General features: G+C 43.6%; 1 protein-coding gene across 3 annotated transcripts in view; it reads right to left on the bottom strand.

The window, feature by feature from the left end:
• Positions 1–15,278, bottom strand: part of DENND1B (DENN domain containing 1B) — a 161,320-nt gene extending 146,042 nt beyond the window's left edge. The window contains exons 1-2 of one of the 3 annotated variants that reach the window (XM_083847297.1): positions 14,460–15,278; positions 12,258–12,322 (exon numbers count right to left, since the gene is read on the bottom strand). In XM_083847297.1, coding sequence (XP_083703423.1) covers positions 12,258–12,322; positions 14,460–14,476 — 82 coding nt within the window. In that variant the 5' untranslated portion in view covers positions 14,477–15,278. The remainder of the gene's footprint in view (positions 1–12,257; positions 12,323–14,459) is intronic. The other 2 variants (XM_083847296.1, XM_083847298.1) reach the window with 2 other exon arrangements.
• Between the last annotated feature and the right edge of the window lie 744 nt (positions 15,279–16,022).

Genomic DNA, 16,022 nt, shown 5'->3' with positions numbered 1-16,022 from the left:
AAATAAAATAATTAAAACATCCAAAAGATTTTGGTCTCATTGCATACAAAGCACTTCAAAATCTCTCTTCGCTTGCAACTATTGTTGATGCTGTTCTGGCACATTCTGTCCTGGCAAGACCTGCTGTCCTGCTTGCCGACAGACGAACGCCTCCAGGTGTGCTGACAGTTCGAACGTACTGGGGATGCCTAGGTGAGGAACTCCCAGGACTGATGCACGCAGGAGCAGCAGCACCCCAGCGGCATACATCAGCATCAAGTTTCCCTGTTTATGCTAAGATGTAACGAGGACTGTACAAGATGAATCCTCGCTGGCTTATAAAAATCTCGTTACGATTTTAGGACACATGAGCAGCCCTGACTTGGCCTGTGCACTGCTTGGTTTATGTGCCCAGCAAGAAACCAGAACAACTGCATGTACCAAGGCTGCACGTTCGCTTCACGTGGTTACAATACTACCAAAACGACCCCAGGCCACACTTCACTGAAATGACGGCAGACAGAGGCAAGCTTCTATCCTGAACGCGTCTGTCTCCCTGTAAATGGGCTGCTGAGCAGCTTAAAGCTTGCATGGCACATGAAGCACATCCACTGTTAAAACAGAAAGCCAAAGCCTCTTCCGGGTATTCCTATGGAAGAGAGCGCCTCACAACAAAAGGTCCCCATCTTTACACAGATGACCACACGGCATTTTTCAGCTTGCAGGAGACCACGCGTCACTGCCGCAGGGTTTCCCAGGAGCCCCAGAGAAGCGCAGGTTTGGGAGCAGAGCCACCTCTCCGCTCCACGCCAGGCGAGCCGGTCACGCCTCCGGCCTGAGCTGACTAACTGCGGCCTGGGAGCAAAGTACCTCTTTTGCTCTTTCTACAGCCCCGAAGCACGCTGCAGACTTAGATCTTCCTCACCTATTTAAAACACACGGCAGATCACGTGCAAGGAGACCACGTTCACACCCCCCACGGCCAGCACCAGCTCGCCCCCTACTACGTCTCCTTCAGCCTCCTCCACGGGTAGCTGGGTTTATTTTTATTATTGTTTTCTCTGTTTTAGCCATTCCTCCATCACTACCCCCAATAATAGGAGCTGAAAGGATTTCTGTTTTGTTCACTGTTGAATAAATAATGCAAATTCCCCCCAAGGACTGCAAGGTCTGACAAGTATCGTAAAAGACAAAGAAGTCTGCTGGATCTGTCAGCATCTAGCAGTGCCACACAACACTGTGTATTTCAAAGGAAGATAGTCACCATCGCTGGCTGCCAGAGAATTTAGGGCATGTTTTAATTTATTTTTTTTTAATTGACAATGGAAAGTGTTTTCAGCCAGCAATATATTTTTGGCCAGGCATTTAGAGGCAGTTCACCATTTGTTTGTTTTTTTTTTTGTTTTGTCTCAAGCGTCCATAGGACTGATTTCTAACACAATCACCAGAATACAAGTGAGTACCTTTCAAATTATTCCGTGTAAAATACAGGATATTATATCAAGACTGAGAAAGATAATTCTCATTTTCAGCTGCTTCCTTATTAGGTACACACACCAGTTTGAGCTGACTTTTTCCCCAGCTGAGGCTTGTATCAGTTTCTTAGAGCAGACCTTGCAAGATGCTACGGGGTTCTGACCGCACGCCAAAGCAGATGCAAGCATGTGCTTACATCGCATGGGACAGGCCCACTCCCAGACTAAAGTGGGCTAACTCAGATGCACCAGTTAAAAGTGCTTGATTGAATCAGCAATTGAATGCTCAGAACCTTCCCAAATTAAGTTTCCAGTGTCAGAAGGCTTTACCTGTGCTGGTATACAACCACTTTTTCATCACAGCTACCTGTGACACGATGAAAAGCTCATTAATTTCAGCTGTAGTAGCAAGCAATTCATCTGCTTTAGGGAACTGAAGTCATTTTTCATCTGGCAATGTTCTTAGCAGGAAGAAGATACCTAGAATATGAATACCAGCAAAACTCTTTCCTGCACAAAGTTTTTCAAAATTTCCCATGTTGTGTCACAATACCGTTAACTATTTTCAGTTCTATAAATTACTGCATGACACCAATCTAACATAACCGTGCTTGTTAGACAGGACTTTGTTTACACAAAATGAAAATTTAATCCACATCCAAATGTGCTATGCCTTAAAGTCACTGTGAATGACAGGGATATAACCTTGAGTATTTGTTTCTTCCTTAAGAGCTAAGCTTCACTGCACGAACAGAAATTTGGAAAGCTCGAGCTAAACTATTGAAGGCATATTCTCAAGCAATAGACAGGAGTTTAACATAACCTGGATTCAACGACAGCACTCTGAAAGCAGCCAAGAAGTCCAAAAGCCATCACTGCAATGTGCCACAAGAAGATGGCAGGAGAGAGGAAGGGCATCTCTAGCTTTTTTTTTTTATTATTATTTCAGATTCTGGATCTGGCAACATATTTATTTAAAAACACACCACATTCAACAACTTCAAATTAATGCCGGGAAGTGAAACAACAGTTTATGCTACACTGGAAGGCACGAAAATCCCACCGGTTCCTGCTTATCTGACTCATGTGAGAAATATTTCCTGGCAGCCCAACGGTGAGCCCCATGCAACACGAGGCTACCAGGAGGCAACTGAAGCAGGAAGGATGCCCGCCCCACGCAGCACCCTCCAGCAGCAGTTCTGTGCTCCTGGAAGTAGCTGCCTGAAAAAAGTTAAGCCTTCCTTTGCAACTCGTGGGGGTAGCAGTGCTGTGCTTGTAACAGTTATCATCACAGCCTCTCTGTGTCAAGCACAACTCTGCTCTTGTAACACAGCTAAGTTAAATACCGGATGATAAATACTGAGGTTAATTGCAAAGACAGCAGACTTCTGCATTTAGCATGTCACATAACAGAGCAAAAGGTCTGCCTCCTCTCAAAAGGAAACGTTTGGCACCATAATCTTACAATATTTACATGTGTTCTAACACGGGTTCAACCAATACAAGAAATAAAACCCCCGATGTGAACCACATCTAAAGTCGGATGAATAGGAATTTCTTGCTCTCTGAACGCAAGCAGAAGCATTAATCACTCTGTGTCACTCTTTCCCATTCTGAGCTTAAGGAAAAATGCAACGGAAGGAAAAATGAATGGTTACATCTATGGCAAAATACCTTGGTTATGATAATTATACCTCTGTGATGATTAAGACTTGAAATTAACTAAAAAAATTGTTAAATATACCCTAAATAAATACAGAAACCCTAAGCTTTTTACTGTTCTCAGACACAAGCTTGTACTTTCAGCTAGATTTAAATCTACTTCTGAATACCCGCCCAAATTTGAACAGAAATCAGACCCATGCTCAAGCTCCAACAAACATTATCTAACGGTGTTCTTCAAGCCTGATTTCTATTTAAGGATTTAATACTTGGACAGTACCTTTCAAACGAGGACTAAGAATTTTGCAATGGACAACTGCCTGATTCTGAACTGCTGCCTTGGCTTTCCCAGTTCAGGAAGCACAGACACCACACCCAAAATCTTGTTCAGACCTTTTTTCCCCTCACCACTTCTGCTTTTTCTCTTCTTCTTTCCAGATGAAGTTCAGTATTAAGTTTTAATCTTTTCTCCTAAACCAGATTCATAAAATATAAGAAGCCTTCATCCACCAAGTTACTTGGTTCCAAATGTAGAGCTACAGTTCCAAAATACACGGAAAACGTCAAAGGCAAATAGAAGAAGTTGTTTCTTACAGCATTTCACTGTTTCCTCTATTAGAATCTTCCATTTCAAGTATGTGTCTGTAAATATCATGCTTTTACCTAGATCCTGGAGTTATCACAAGTCACCCTACTATAAAAATAGAGCTTCTTAACACACTGATTGCAAAGTGGTGCTGCACACAAATTGCTCTCACTACACTAAGTTATTTTAAGGAATAAAACCAGCACCTTACTGTGAAAACTTACTTTGGCTTTAGGGTTTTTGTTTGTCTGCGGGCGGGTTTTTTGTTTTGTCGTAAAGGCTTCCATTAACAGCCTATGTAACAGTTGTCTTTGTAGCCCTGATCATGCTTCACTTTATTTACAAACAGAAGGATCGATTCCAAGCTACACGAGGAGCATGTGTACTGCATCCCCCGCTACTATCACAAGTGGGGAAGGAAAAAAAACGACACAGACCATTGCTGTGAATCAGGAAAGAAACCCCACGCTTCAGCTTTTTCAAGTTGGTGCTAGAGAGACAGTGCCTTATGGCTTTGCAAAAAACGTTACAAACCTTGAAAGTTGAACCCATTTTTAAAGCTTTTTAAGCAGATTTTAAGTCTTCCACACAGAGAAGACAAGCCATTTAGCTATATATGGAAAGCTATCAGCATAGCCTATCTCCTTAAAGAATGATAAACTTTTGTGTAAGATGGACTGTTCAGCGTGTGGGAGGGCAGAAGCATGCTGACATTAGCTTAGAAAAATTTGTGAACTCTTAACACTTCTGAATGCAAGCAATTTAAAAGCCTGCAAACTATCCCCCAGGCAGCCATCTCAAATAGTTAAGCACTAAAACGAAACTAAAATTAAATGTGAAACAAGCATAGGAGCTTCAGCTTTTATACTGATGGACTACACTGCATAATGCAGTTTGTCATTTGGGGCTTCTATTTGCTTATTTTAATACTAATATGTCCATTGTACTGAATTTTATAGGAACTACTTTTTATAAAAAAATTATATTTGTATTAGTTAAGTCATTGGATTTTTTCCCTTTTCAATCCACTGTCCCCAAGCTGACCACACTGCTGAGAGTGGCCTGTGGCACGAGGTAACAAAACGACGTGGCCAGGAGAAATAACTCTCCCCCAGGCGCGCAGGGAGCTCACAGCCTGCCCCTGCACCCACGACTGCTGGAACCTCTGGAGCCGAGCGGGGCCGGCCGCCCTCCCTGCCCTGTCCTCTGAGCACCGGGCTCAGCCCTCCGCACTGAGGTCCCCTCTCCTCTCCTGGGCCAAGAACCCAGGGGAGATAGGAGGGACACAGCCTCCTTGACCTGTTTCTCCAGCAGCTCTCACCATTCCCCCTCCTACACACGCATATCTGCACCCGCCTCCAAATTACACATACATCCAAGAATCTCTGTAGGTTGGCAAAAAAATCTATAGGAAATACAGCACTGAAAAGCACCGACGCTTTCCTCCACATTTTTGCATCTGTGAACAGAAGCTGAAAGCTGGAATAACTAACCCTCCATTTCTGTTTCGCATAAAAATCAAAACAAACAAACAAAAAACACATCAAATCTTAAACATAAATGCAAAACCATAGTTGCTTTAATTGTTTTTGTTCCTAACTCTACAACACCCACTCCTTGCTAGTGACAGTCCGAGCATACAGGAAGACGTTGTTCATACCCTGAAGAGCTTTCCAATTAAATGAAAAGTTTCAATATGATGAATACATTCATTTAGATATGACTGGAGGGCTTTAAGTTATACAAAAAATTATAAATTATGAAGGTCTTATAGCACATTTGGTGCTCATACATGAGAGAGCTTCAGCCAAATTCTGCCTTACACTCCTCGGTTTGTCAAACTAGATAACAAGGATGCACAAACTCATGCACTATCCGCATTTGCCCTCAAAACATTTTTGTAATCCTAAACAAATGACTGTGAAACATTCTGCTCCTAATCAATCGATAATCCTGTGGAGAAAACAGACTAGGTTAAATATCCTCTTCCAAGCCTTTTATGTACCAGACCACCACTTGAAAACATTATGTGGAAGTAGCATTAACCTAAAATCCAACACATGAAGCTAATGAGTTGGGGGGATTATTGGGGGTGGGGGGCTAAATTTAATGAAATGTCAGAGGGGTCCAAAAAGAAGGCCTTCTTTTTTTTAAAGATACAAAAACTGCATTGAAGACTATATTCAGATAGCCCAGGTTCAGAATGGCACTGTACAAATTTTATTCTAGACCAATAAAAAGTAAAAGATGTTTTCTCATTCTCACATTGCAATGCAATATTTGAGACTGAAAATCTACAAATAAATATATGACTCGTAAGAAAGTTTAGCCAGTTCATAGCAATGTATAGATACTCTTCAGAGCCATCTGACAAACATAACAGCTTTAAAATATTGGACAAAGCTAACTTTTTGTAGGCCCTTCCAATTAAAACCAACAGTGAAATAAGGTTGGCAATTTAAAAAGATTATATCAAAATTTTTAATTGCTCTTTAAAAATATAATTCTATCAGCATAATGCATGAAGAAGTCTGCATTATTGTATTTTTTCAAATCATGTTCGAGTGATGCTCTGCAAAAAAAAAGCAGCAGAGGAAAAGAGTTATCTGATCAGCACGTTACACCCACAGGCTCAGAGTGTTTGTGGTTCATAAACATCTCTCTACAGTGAAGAAAATAAATTAAAAAAAAAAAAAAAAGTAAATGCTTGCTCTGACCACAACCCTGAAATCAGCTTTGGAAGATTCTTAATTGAAATCCTACCAAAGCAAGATAGGTAGTTCCTGGAACGTCCCAGCTCTGGAAAAAAGTTGAATGCAGTTGATAATTTCTGTTCACGGGTAACCTACCTTATTAGTAACTTATAGATTATAATCAAAGCCCATACAAAGACTTTTAAACTTCTGGACTAATTCCTGGACTTAATTCATATAGTTCTTAACTCCACCAATACAGAATTGAGCAAATTTTCATACCTTTTCCATGAGAAGTTAATGGTAGCAAGAACTTTTACTGAAGAACAATGTTATTGTCATTCTGGCATAGGCAAGAAAAGCTACAGGAGCTATTTATGCAATTCACCACAACCTAAAAACACCTTCTCTCTCTCTCTTCTTTCACCACAAACTTAAAAAAATCTTCTCCAAAAGTGGTGCATCTAGCCCTACAGCTGTAGGAGCAAAGCAGACAAATCTCAAACCTTGTTCAAACAATTATTCTTTACCTAAAGACAAAGCAAACTGCTATTTCAAAGGGATTTTTAAGTAAAACTTGAAAAACTTCAGTCAGGACTAAAGCAGTCCTGGACACAAACCAAGACATCCAGTGGTTTAATTCCCTGGATTTACAGGCACGCTCACAGCGGAGCCTTTTCTAGCCTGGAATTCTTTCTGTTGCTTTTCTATGTGCTATAATCGAAGAAAATGAAGGTGTAGCAAACTGTACTCTTAACCACACAAACTGAAACCAGCTTGAGTCATCTTCTTCTTGGGAAGCCGTGGAAAAAAAATGCAGAAGACCTTATGTTCACAGAAGTTGTTGCACGTAGCCATTCTACTTCTTGCTACTACACTTGTGTTGCCTTTTGCGTTTGGCCTCTGCAACCCAGTTTTAATAAAATCGGTATATGGCGTACAGTTTATAGAATGAGCTGAATTATCAACATTTTCTTTGCATATTTAACCAAAATCTAAAGTTCAGATGTATGCATGCATATACATATGTTCATGTATAAATAGTGAAAATATACAGTAGTCGTGAAGATAACACTGGAATCATTACTTTGGGTACGTCCCGTGTTTGGAATTCAGAAACATCAATTCCCCAAAACAAAATAAAAAAAATCAGTTTACTTTTTATGATGAAAGGGTGTGTACAGACGAGGAGGAAAAAGAAGCTGCAGACTGCTTTGGTTAGCCAATTTCTATGCTCTAGTGTATCTTCTAGTGCCAGGTGCGGTCAAGCATTTTCAAGGGAGACAGGACAGTGACAGAAGTATGTGTCTTGCTGTATGTGCAGCTGTCGTACAATCTTGAACCAAGTCTTACATAAGGTTATGCACTCAGGAAGACCATAAGAGCACATTATTCCTGATATCTAGGAAGTACGATTCAGCCCAAAGAGCAAAGAACTTGTATCTTTTTACCCTAAAGAGCAATGCTAGTCTTTAAAATAACATGACAGTTTCTATAATACCTGTTTCCAAGTTGTCCTTTGGCTCTGTAAGTGAAAATCTAACACAGGCCAGCTGCTGATGTAAAAATGGGCAAACATTTTTGCTGTTTCTTTTGTTTGTTGTTCCCTAAGGAGTTGCATAGGGGAGAATTAACGATAACTTGCAACTGCCTGGGATGCAACGTCAAACCTTTTGCACAAGATGCTATCGACACTGCAAGCCAAATTTATGGCTGCAGCACCGGGCAGTTACAATAGTTCAGCACCATCTCCCAGTTGCTTATCAAACTATGGCGAACAGAAGTTAATTCATCCCAAATTTCTGTGAGAATCATGCTATAAATTTTCCAAAGAAAAACCTGCCACACTAATCAGTCACTCTGTTTCAACATACAACATGAATCAATGCTCACAATTTTGACCAGGCTGCAGAGGACTGGAATTTTTGACATTGGCTACAATACAATGTTCCTGAAGTCTTTTCTCCCCCTCTTTGGAATAAATGCCTCAATTGTCTAATCGAATACAGCTGAAATGCAACTTACAAGGTAAAGCTGAGATGTGGTCTAACATCTAAAGTGTCGTTTACACTAAAATACAGTAGGCAACATTCTAAATCAGTAAGAGAACCATATTCTGTTTTGTGCTAGCAGTAAGCATTAAGCCCTTCTAATAAACAGAAGATTTTTAATCTAACTCAAAAGAACAAAGGTTATCAACAACAGCAAAAATGTTAAAATGCATGCTACAAGTTCAATGCAGTGCTCAAATACAAGAATATTTACCTAAGAAGCATCCCCTCTCTCTCTCCTGCCTCACAAATGAGAAAAGGTTACAAGTACACTATTTTACTCAGTCCAGCAATATTATTGTGTACTTCTGCAGTTTAAAAAAGAAAGAGCAAGAGAGAGCAGCCCAAAAGCATCATCCACTCAATCAACAACACAGTATTAAGAAATAAATACTCAAGTAAGCAAGCAACCCTTACATGACAGAAAATAGCTACCTAACGGAAAACAAAATTTGGATCCGACTATAACCAGTGCCATGCTAGCCAACTGAGCCTAGAGCTAATTGAGGAGTTACGTGCCACACACGGAGTGATAAATTTATATTAACCTACATGAAACCTCTCAAGTGCCTACATCAAATAGAAAACAATATTGTAAATCATCAGTGGAAAGATTTAAGATGAAATTTCATAATACAAATAAACCCTGCCACATTTCATGTACATATGATCCTTTATAGCTGGAAGAGCCCTAGGACACTGTCAGATCTGAAAAAAATAACATTCCTCAAGAGCTATGCTGTAATTAAGAAGTTATCTAAAAATTCTTTTCCAAAAACATGCTAATTTTAACTGGAAATTTTTTCATCATGTCACATTGATGCAGGCACACAGTACCCTAATAAAAACCATCACCTTATTAACAGTTATGCATTCAGCAGGGCTACCTCAATTTTTATTTGTTAGAACAGTTATACACTGGCAAAGGGAAATTAAAATTCAGGAGAATGCATGCTACAGCGAAGCCTGAACAGAAAAAGCCTCAAGATACACGGGTCACAGTAAGGTCTTCCTCTCTCCTGACTCGGCTTCTCCTGCTGCTCACTCACGCAGGGAGATCAGAATTTGGTGGCTGCGATATTTCCACGGCAACACCGATGACAGTGATGTCACAAATTCAACCCTGACATAGCTTCAGGATCAAGTACAAGGAGCAGATGGGATGCGAGGGAGAAAGCCCCTATTTAAACACAAATCTCTTTCATAAGAAAGAAAGGCATGAGCAAAGAAACAGGTGAATGGATCACATTTTCAAGTATGATATATTCAAAAGATTATCCTAGCATGAAAATCTATTTAAAGGCAAGACCTACAATACAGGCTAACTGTCAAATTTGTTAGGCCTTATAATAAACCAACCTTGAAAGCTCCCTGTTTAGCATGACAAGCCTCGTGCTCTGTTTCTAAAGTGGCGGTGAAGACATTACATTTTTATCCCTCGTGAATTTCCCTTAAATAACTTTAACATTCAGATATGTTAATTTGATACATTATTGTAGTCGTAGCACCACATGTAAATATAACGTCAGACCCTCGCTGGAAAGAGTTTGTTACCTGAATTAGGTATAATATGAAAGAAATTAAAACAAATCCCAGGTGGCTCACCAAGTGCAGGAAGATGGTAACCAGAACAATCAGCCAGCACAGCTTGACTGGCAAGAGGAAACTGAGCGTTTGTCGTTACCTGGGGACTGCAACAGGAATCGATACAACCACCAGGCCTGCTGCAACACCTACAAGCCCCTCACTGGTCACACCACACAGACTCGAGCCCTGTTTGCATGCCTCCTCCATGCCTTCGGCCTCCCCACTCCTTATCCACGAGGTCACCTCTCGGGTGAGCAGCAACTGAGCCCGTGCGGGGCAGAGGGGGCAGCGCTGAGAAGTGGGACAGAAGAGGGTGCACCCGCAGCGCAGCCTCCACGTCAACTGTTCACGGCTGCACACAGGTTTCCTAAAGGTGCTGTTCTCCACAGAAGGCAACTGGTGAACAGCATGCTGTGCCCATCTAGGGAGGCACGGGAAGGGACCAAAACCAGAATTTAGGCCTAGGTGGTCAGTCAGGAGCCCCAGGTAACAAAAAGCGGCTTCTTACGATGGTCAAGATAGAATAAAGCGAAACAAAAGGCACAGGTCAAAAGGCAGATAAAAGGAACTAGGCGGCTACAGGTCCACATTCTGATCACGGAAGGAAAAACATGTTTTTCCAGATTTCAAGACGAAGACCTGGCAGGATTATCAACAGTCTAGCTCTCAGGAGGGAAAGGACAAGAGAAGTTGAACAAGACCTGCTGCCTGATGCCGGGCCTGAGTTGAGATGCGAATGGGTCTCCAAGAAAGGATGTCAGATGGAGGCAGAGACTAAAGCTGCAATACAAGGAGCAATCTATCAGAAGTAGAGTAGCTAAGCAGGATTCGCAATTGTCATCTATGAAATTAGCAAGGTAAAAACTGCAAGAGTGAGCAAACAGAAGACAAGTGTACCACGATACAAAATAAAACACAGCAATGACCAGAGTGAGGAAAGCCAGTCTGATTCCCTAAACTACGACCGTACTGACAGCAAATCAAAAAGGCTGACAGTAAGTGAAGGATGCTTGCTGGTCACAAATATATATATATATATAAAATAAAATAACCGAGGACTGCAACAGGACCAAGATGTCCTTCTACAGCTAACTAAGCACAGCATTATAAGGAAGAAAAAAAAGAAAAAAGAGCAGAGGAACTTGAGGTATCAATAACGGATAGCACACAGTAGAGCAGGTACAGAAAAGCCTGTTGTGACTGTCAGTGAAAGACCTAAATAGCTATGATTGTTTAGCTTCAACAAAAACTTGCTTTGTAGACATACTAGGCAGGTACCGTTTACACCACGAATGAAAATGTTGGCTAAAGAAAAAAAAATGAAATAGTCAGGGTTTATATACTTCTATAAGCTCTTCCGTAGGCTTCTAACTTACTAGAATAGTAAACTCAAGAAACAGCAGCCATTAGCACAGCAGGATAAGAAATATGCTCAATTTTAAAGTGTAATTTATTGTACTTACAGTTGTGATTAGGACACAACTGTCACAGGCTAACATGGCTACATGACCCCAACAAGTCGTCTTCTCTCCCGGTGTTTCTAGAAGGCCAGTAACCTTGGATGATAACATGACCTGAGTTCCCCTAATGGAAATTACAGAGGTTACTTTAATTTTAGCACTGGAAATCCCATCATCTTTTTACACCCAAGATGAAAAAAACCTCTCTCAGGTAACTCTTGTAGTACTAGATCTCTTTACCACATGCTTGTAGAGCTGTGAAACCAACGGCTAATACAAGTGCAAGTCAGAACTCATCGCTGTTTGTTTCATGTACCACACCAAAGCATCTGCCAAACACAAGCTAGAAAAAAATTTATTTTTGCTGTTTGGAAAATAACTTTCTTCCTCACTGTGACACTAATTGAAATGAATAGTCCACTGATAGGCAGAAGTCAATTGCGCTGCTAAAAGAAATCTTATACCAAAATCAACGTTTTCTTAAGAACTGTGGAAGCTACGCTTCAAGTCCAAGCTTTGCAAGTTTCTCAGAGCAAAGTATTTTTACAACAACCAAAAGGAAAATATAACAATAAAAAAAAGCATGACAACTATGAATTAACACATTAATAGATTTTAAAAGGCAATACAGTTACCACAGTCATTTTCTAATACAATCCCGATCTGAAAACAGTTCATAACATTAGACAAAACTAGAGCAGGATACAAACAAGTTTTTTTTCCATCTCTTCTTTCTATAAATACCGACAGGCACAGTACATTACCTTCATTTTCGGATGCTTGACATTTTACCTTCAGTACCAAATCAAAGGTACGTTCTGGATTTTCCCTAGGAGAAACAAACACAGTTGATTAATCATACAGATGTTTCCGATAGCGTAAATCATTTTCTACAGTGTTACACCTTTTCTGTTCTGTTTGTACAGAATAAATTAAAATAAATTAAAATTTCATTAAAATAAAATTAGAAATCAGATTGGTTCCTCCACGGAACTAAGAAGTCACATTTTCCTGTACAGCATTAAAAAAAGAACGAAGAAGATAAATAAATCACATAATTTAGGTTGTTTGATACTGTCATTGCCTTATGCATCAAAATAGCTTTTCGTCAGCTCCACCACGCTTAACAGCTGAGTACTACTAAAATCCTTATCAAATGATCAATTTGAAACGCACTAAAGGGAATCCCAGGTAGCCTTTTGTTTCTACTTAATAGAAATGGTTCATCATTGAACTTCCATTTTAATGCCACACTTTTGCCACTATCCTTTGGATGCGTCTGATCACCACCATAAGGCCGAGAATCACTGAGCTTCCTCTTTCACAAGATATCGATCGCCAGCGTCAATGTTACAGGCTGAATCTCATGCACAATTCCACGAGCAAGAAAACACCACGGCAGTGCCTGGGGACGGACACATCCCCGACCCAGCCAGCCAGAGGGTGTGGGGAGATGGGGCCTTTTGGTAAATGCACACCTGATGGTAATGAATGGCACATGCTAAAGCAGGTAGCGCTCATCCTAATCCAAAACTACGTTGTTATTAAAATAGTTCAAGTTGCCATTGCTATACCATCCAGCTCTCTCTGGCTACCAAGCTCGCTGCTATTTATATTAAAAACAAGTGGTATAACCGCACCCATATCAATTATCTATTTAACCACATAAAAGGCTCGCACTTGAACTCCTTTCTTCGGGTAATGCTCCTACTGGAGTTTTAGGTAGATTAAAAAAAACCCGGACTTGGTTCCAAGTTTCTAGAATGCTTCAAACAAAGGGTGCAGCAAGTTAATGCTCTGTTGTTTCTTTAAAGGCAGCTTTGAATGAAATCCAAAGGCTGAGCTGGGGAAAATTTCAGCTGTCACAAATTAATTGATTCAGTTCGTGCTTTCACTGACCTCAGCACCATCATCACCTGACATATGCAATTACAGTCTAATTCAGGTTACCGAGACATAACCCTCCCATATCACAATCTTCCCTTGCATTATAATTTCAAGTATTTAGCTGGAAAAACGCAGGATCTACAGATCCTGCGTGTAGGCAATCCAGTCCTGCTCAGAGTTACAACCCCTCAGTCCAGGGGGCTGGAGGTTACGCTGGGGTTCAGGTCAGCGCCTTGTTCCTCCAGCTGGGAGCAGGTTCAGAGTGAAACTGGAGAGGCTTGGCTTCACTTGGCTATCTACAAAAGCGGACCGTCCGTGTCCTTCCTTTAAATGAAGTGCCATTTCCCCGTGACCTTGCCCAAGCTGAGGTCATTTTGCCCCTCCACGTGTCCCTGGGTTGTTTTAAGGTGAATCAGTTACCGTGCGGCAAACACTGAACCAGGGCTTCCCGCTCCAGTCCTACCGGGTACGCTGGTGGGGGAAGCTCTCGGCTCCAGCCTTTCACCACACCACCCTAAATCTGCTCTTCCAGAAAACCCTTTCCAAGTTCGCTCCTCACACCCACAACACCTATAAGCGTCAGTGTCAGCCGAGGGCTGTCGGCTGCCTCCCCTCCCGGTGGCTGCCCAGCAGCAGCCCTCTCCCTGCCCACCCAGCGGGGCGGCGATTTTTGCCGGTTCCTGCAGCCCTGCGGAGCGGGGCCTTGCAGCCGGTCCCCCCCTTGCTGCACCTGCCACGGCGGCGGCACAGAAAGGCGGCGGAGCGGCCCCGCAGCCCGGCCCCCCGACCCCGCCACCATTTTACGATCGAGCCCAGGGGCGCGCCCCCCCCCCCAGCCCCGGGGGCCGCTTCCTCCCGCTGACCCCCGGGGCTGGCAGGCGGCGAGGGGTGGCCGCGGGGCTCCCCCCGCCACCTCCTTCTCCTCCTCCTGCCGCCGGTCGCCCCTGTGGCCGGCCCCGCCGCCCGGCTGTCACTCAGCGGCCGGTGGGCGCCCCGCCGCCTCCCTCCCCTCCTCTCCTCCCCCGCCGCGCCGGGCGGGCCCGGCAGGCCCCGAGGCCTCGGCGGCGCCCCCCACTCACTTGAACCTGCTGTCCATGGTCTCATCGCGGGCCCCGGCCGGCACGGAGGGAGGCGGGGAGGGACGGACGAGAGGGCAGCGCCGGCCCCGTTCCCCCCTTCGGCCCCGGGGGCGGCTGCTCAGCGCGGCGGCGGGCGGCGGCCCATGGCTGCTCCGCTCCCCCGGCTCGGGCCGCGACTGCGGCGGGGCGGCGGCGCCGCCTCCTCCCCCCGGCTCTCAGTTCCTGTTGCGGCGGCTCCGGCACCTTCTGGCAACCAGGAAGGCCCCGCCGCGGCCCGGGCACGGCGGCACCTGAGCCTCAGGGCCCGGGGCTGCTCCGCCGCCGGGCCCCGGGGCAGCCGGGGGGCCGCCCAGCCGGCCCCGGGCCGCCGCTGCCCGCTGCTCTGTCGGCGACAGGAGTGTCGCGACCGGCTGACAGCATCGCCCCGGGCCGGCTGGGGAGGCCGGAGAGCGTGTCTCGCTCGCGGCCCCTTTTAATACGAGGTGGGAAAGTGAAGTATTTTCACGCTAAAGGTCATAGACTTTGGCTTGACCCGCGGTAACTTGGCCTCCCTTTCTGCGGAGTTCGCAGCGAACTCCCCGCTGCACGGCCTCTGCAGCAGCTCGGGGAGGTGCCGGAGTAAACGCACAGTCGTGTAAACACACCTAAAAAAGCTTTACGCCCTTGAGTATTTCCAGTCGGTTTGGAAAGGAAGAAGAAATAACACTATCCTTGAGAGTCTTCCAAGTCTCGCTCATCTGAGAGGCGCTGAGCAGCCCAACGCCCACCTACGCCGAGCTCCCTTCAGCAGGAACATAGCATGGGTGCAAGGGAAACTGCATACATACATACATACATACATACATACATACATACAACTGCTTCTGCAACACCAGGCCAAAGAGAAAGCTTCGCTTGTTTCACCCCCAGAAATCAATCATAATATCAACAGTTAAAAAGAAGGAAAAGATTCAGGCCAATTATATATTAAACACATAAAACAGCATTAATGCATTACGGAGACTGAAAGAATCAAATATTCAAAAGCCAGGAAATTACAAATACTAGCTTTTCCAAAGCAATATCGTTTTGGCTTCATTACACATCCTACACACCTCACAGGATATAGATTAAATAATAATAAAACGTACAGAATGTGCAGCGAAACCAACTGAATGTTGCAGCAGAAACGTTAGCTTTGGGAGTTTCCTGATTTTCAAGTACTTACTTTCCCAGCCTTCATTTTACAAGAAGTCTTGGCTGTGTTTAGCAGACAGCATTTGCAGCTCCCCCTGAAGTAAATGAAATTGTCTGGGACTTTGCATCCGTAACACATAACCATGCACTTCATATAGCTCGGGTTTTTGCTTTTAGAGAAATCATGAAATCTGGATCGTACACCACGGGAGGCCCTGGAAGCAGGCAGCCTTAACACACCACTGCTAAATTTAACTTCTCTGATAAGATCAACCTGGACTAAAGGGCAGGGAAAGAGTGGGTGCGGTGCTTGTCCGTGCTCCACACCCAGAGATGGGAACAGCAAAGCAGGGACCCTACTGCAGATAGCCCAAGCCACTGGGCTGT

The sequence above is a fragment of the Anser anser genome, assembly GCF_964211835.1.
Source record: "Anser anser genome assembly, chromosome: 8".
Classification (NCBI taxonomy): Eukaryota; Metazoa; Chordata; class Aves; order Anseriformes; family Anatidae; genus Anser; species Anser anser.
This window is presented reverse-complemented; position numbering and strand designations above follow the sequence as displayed.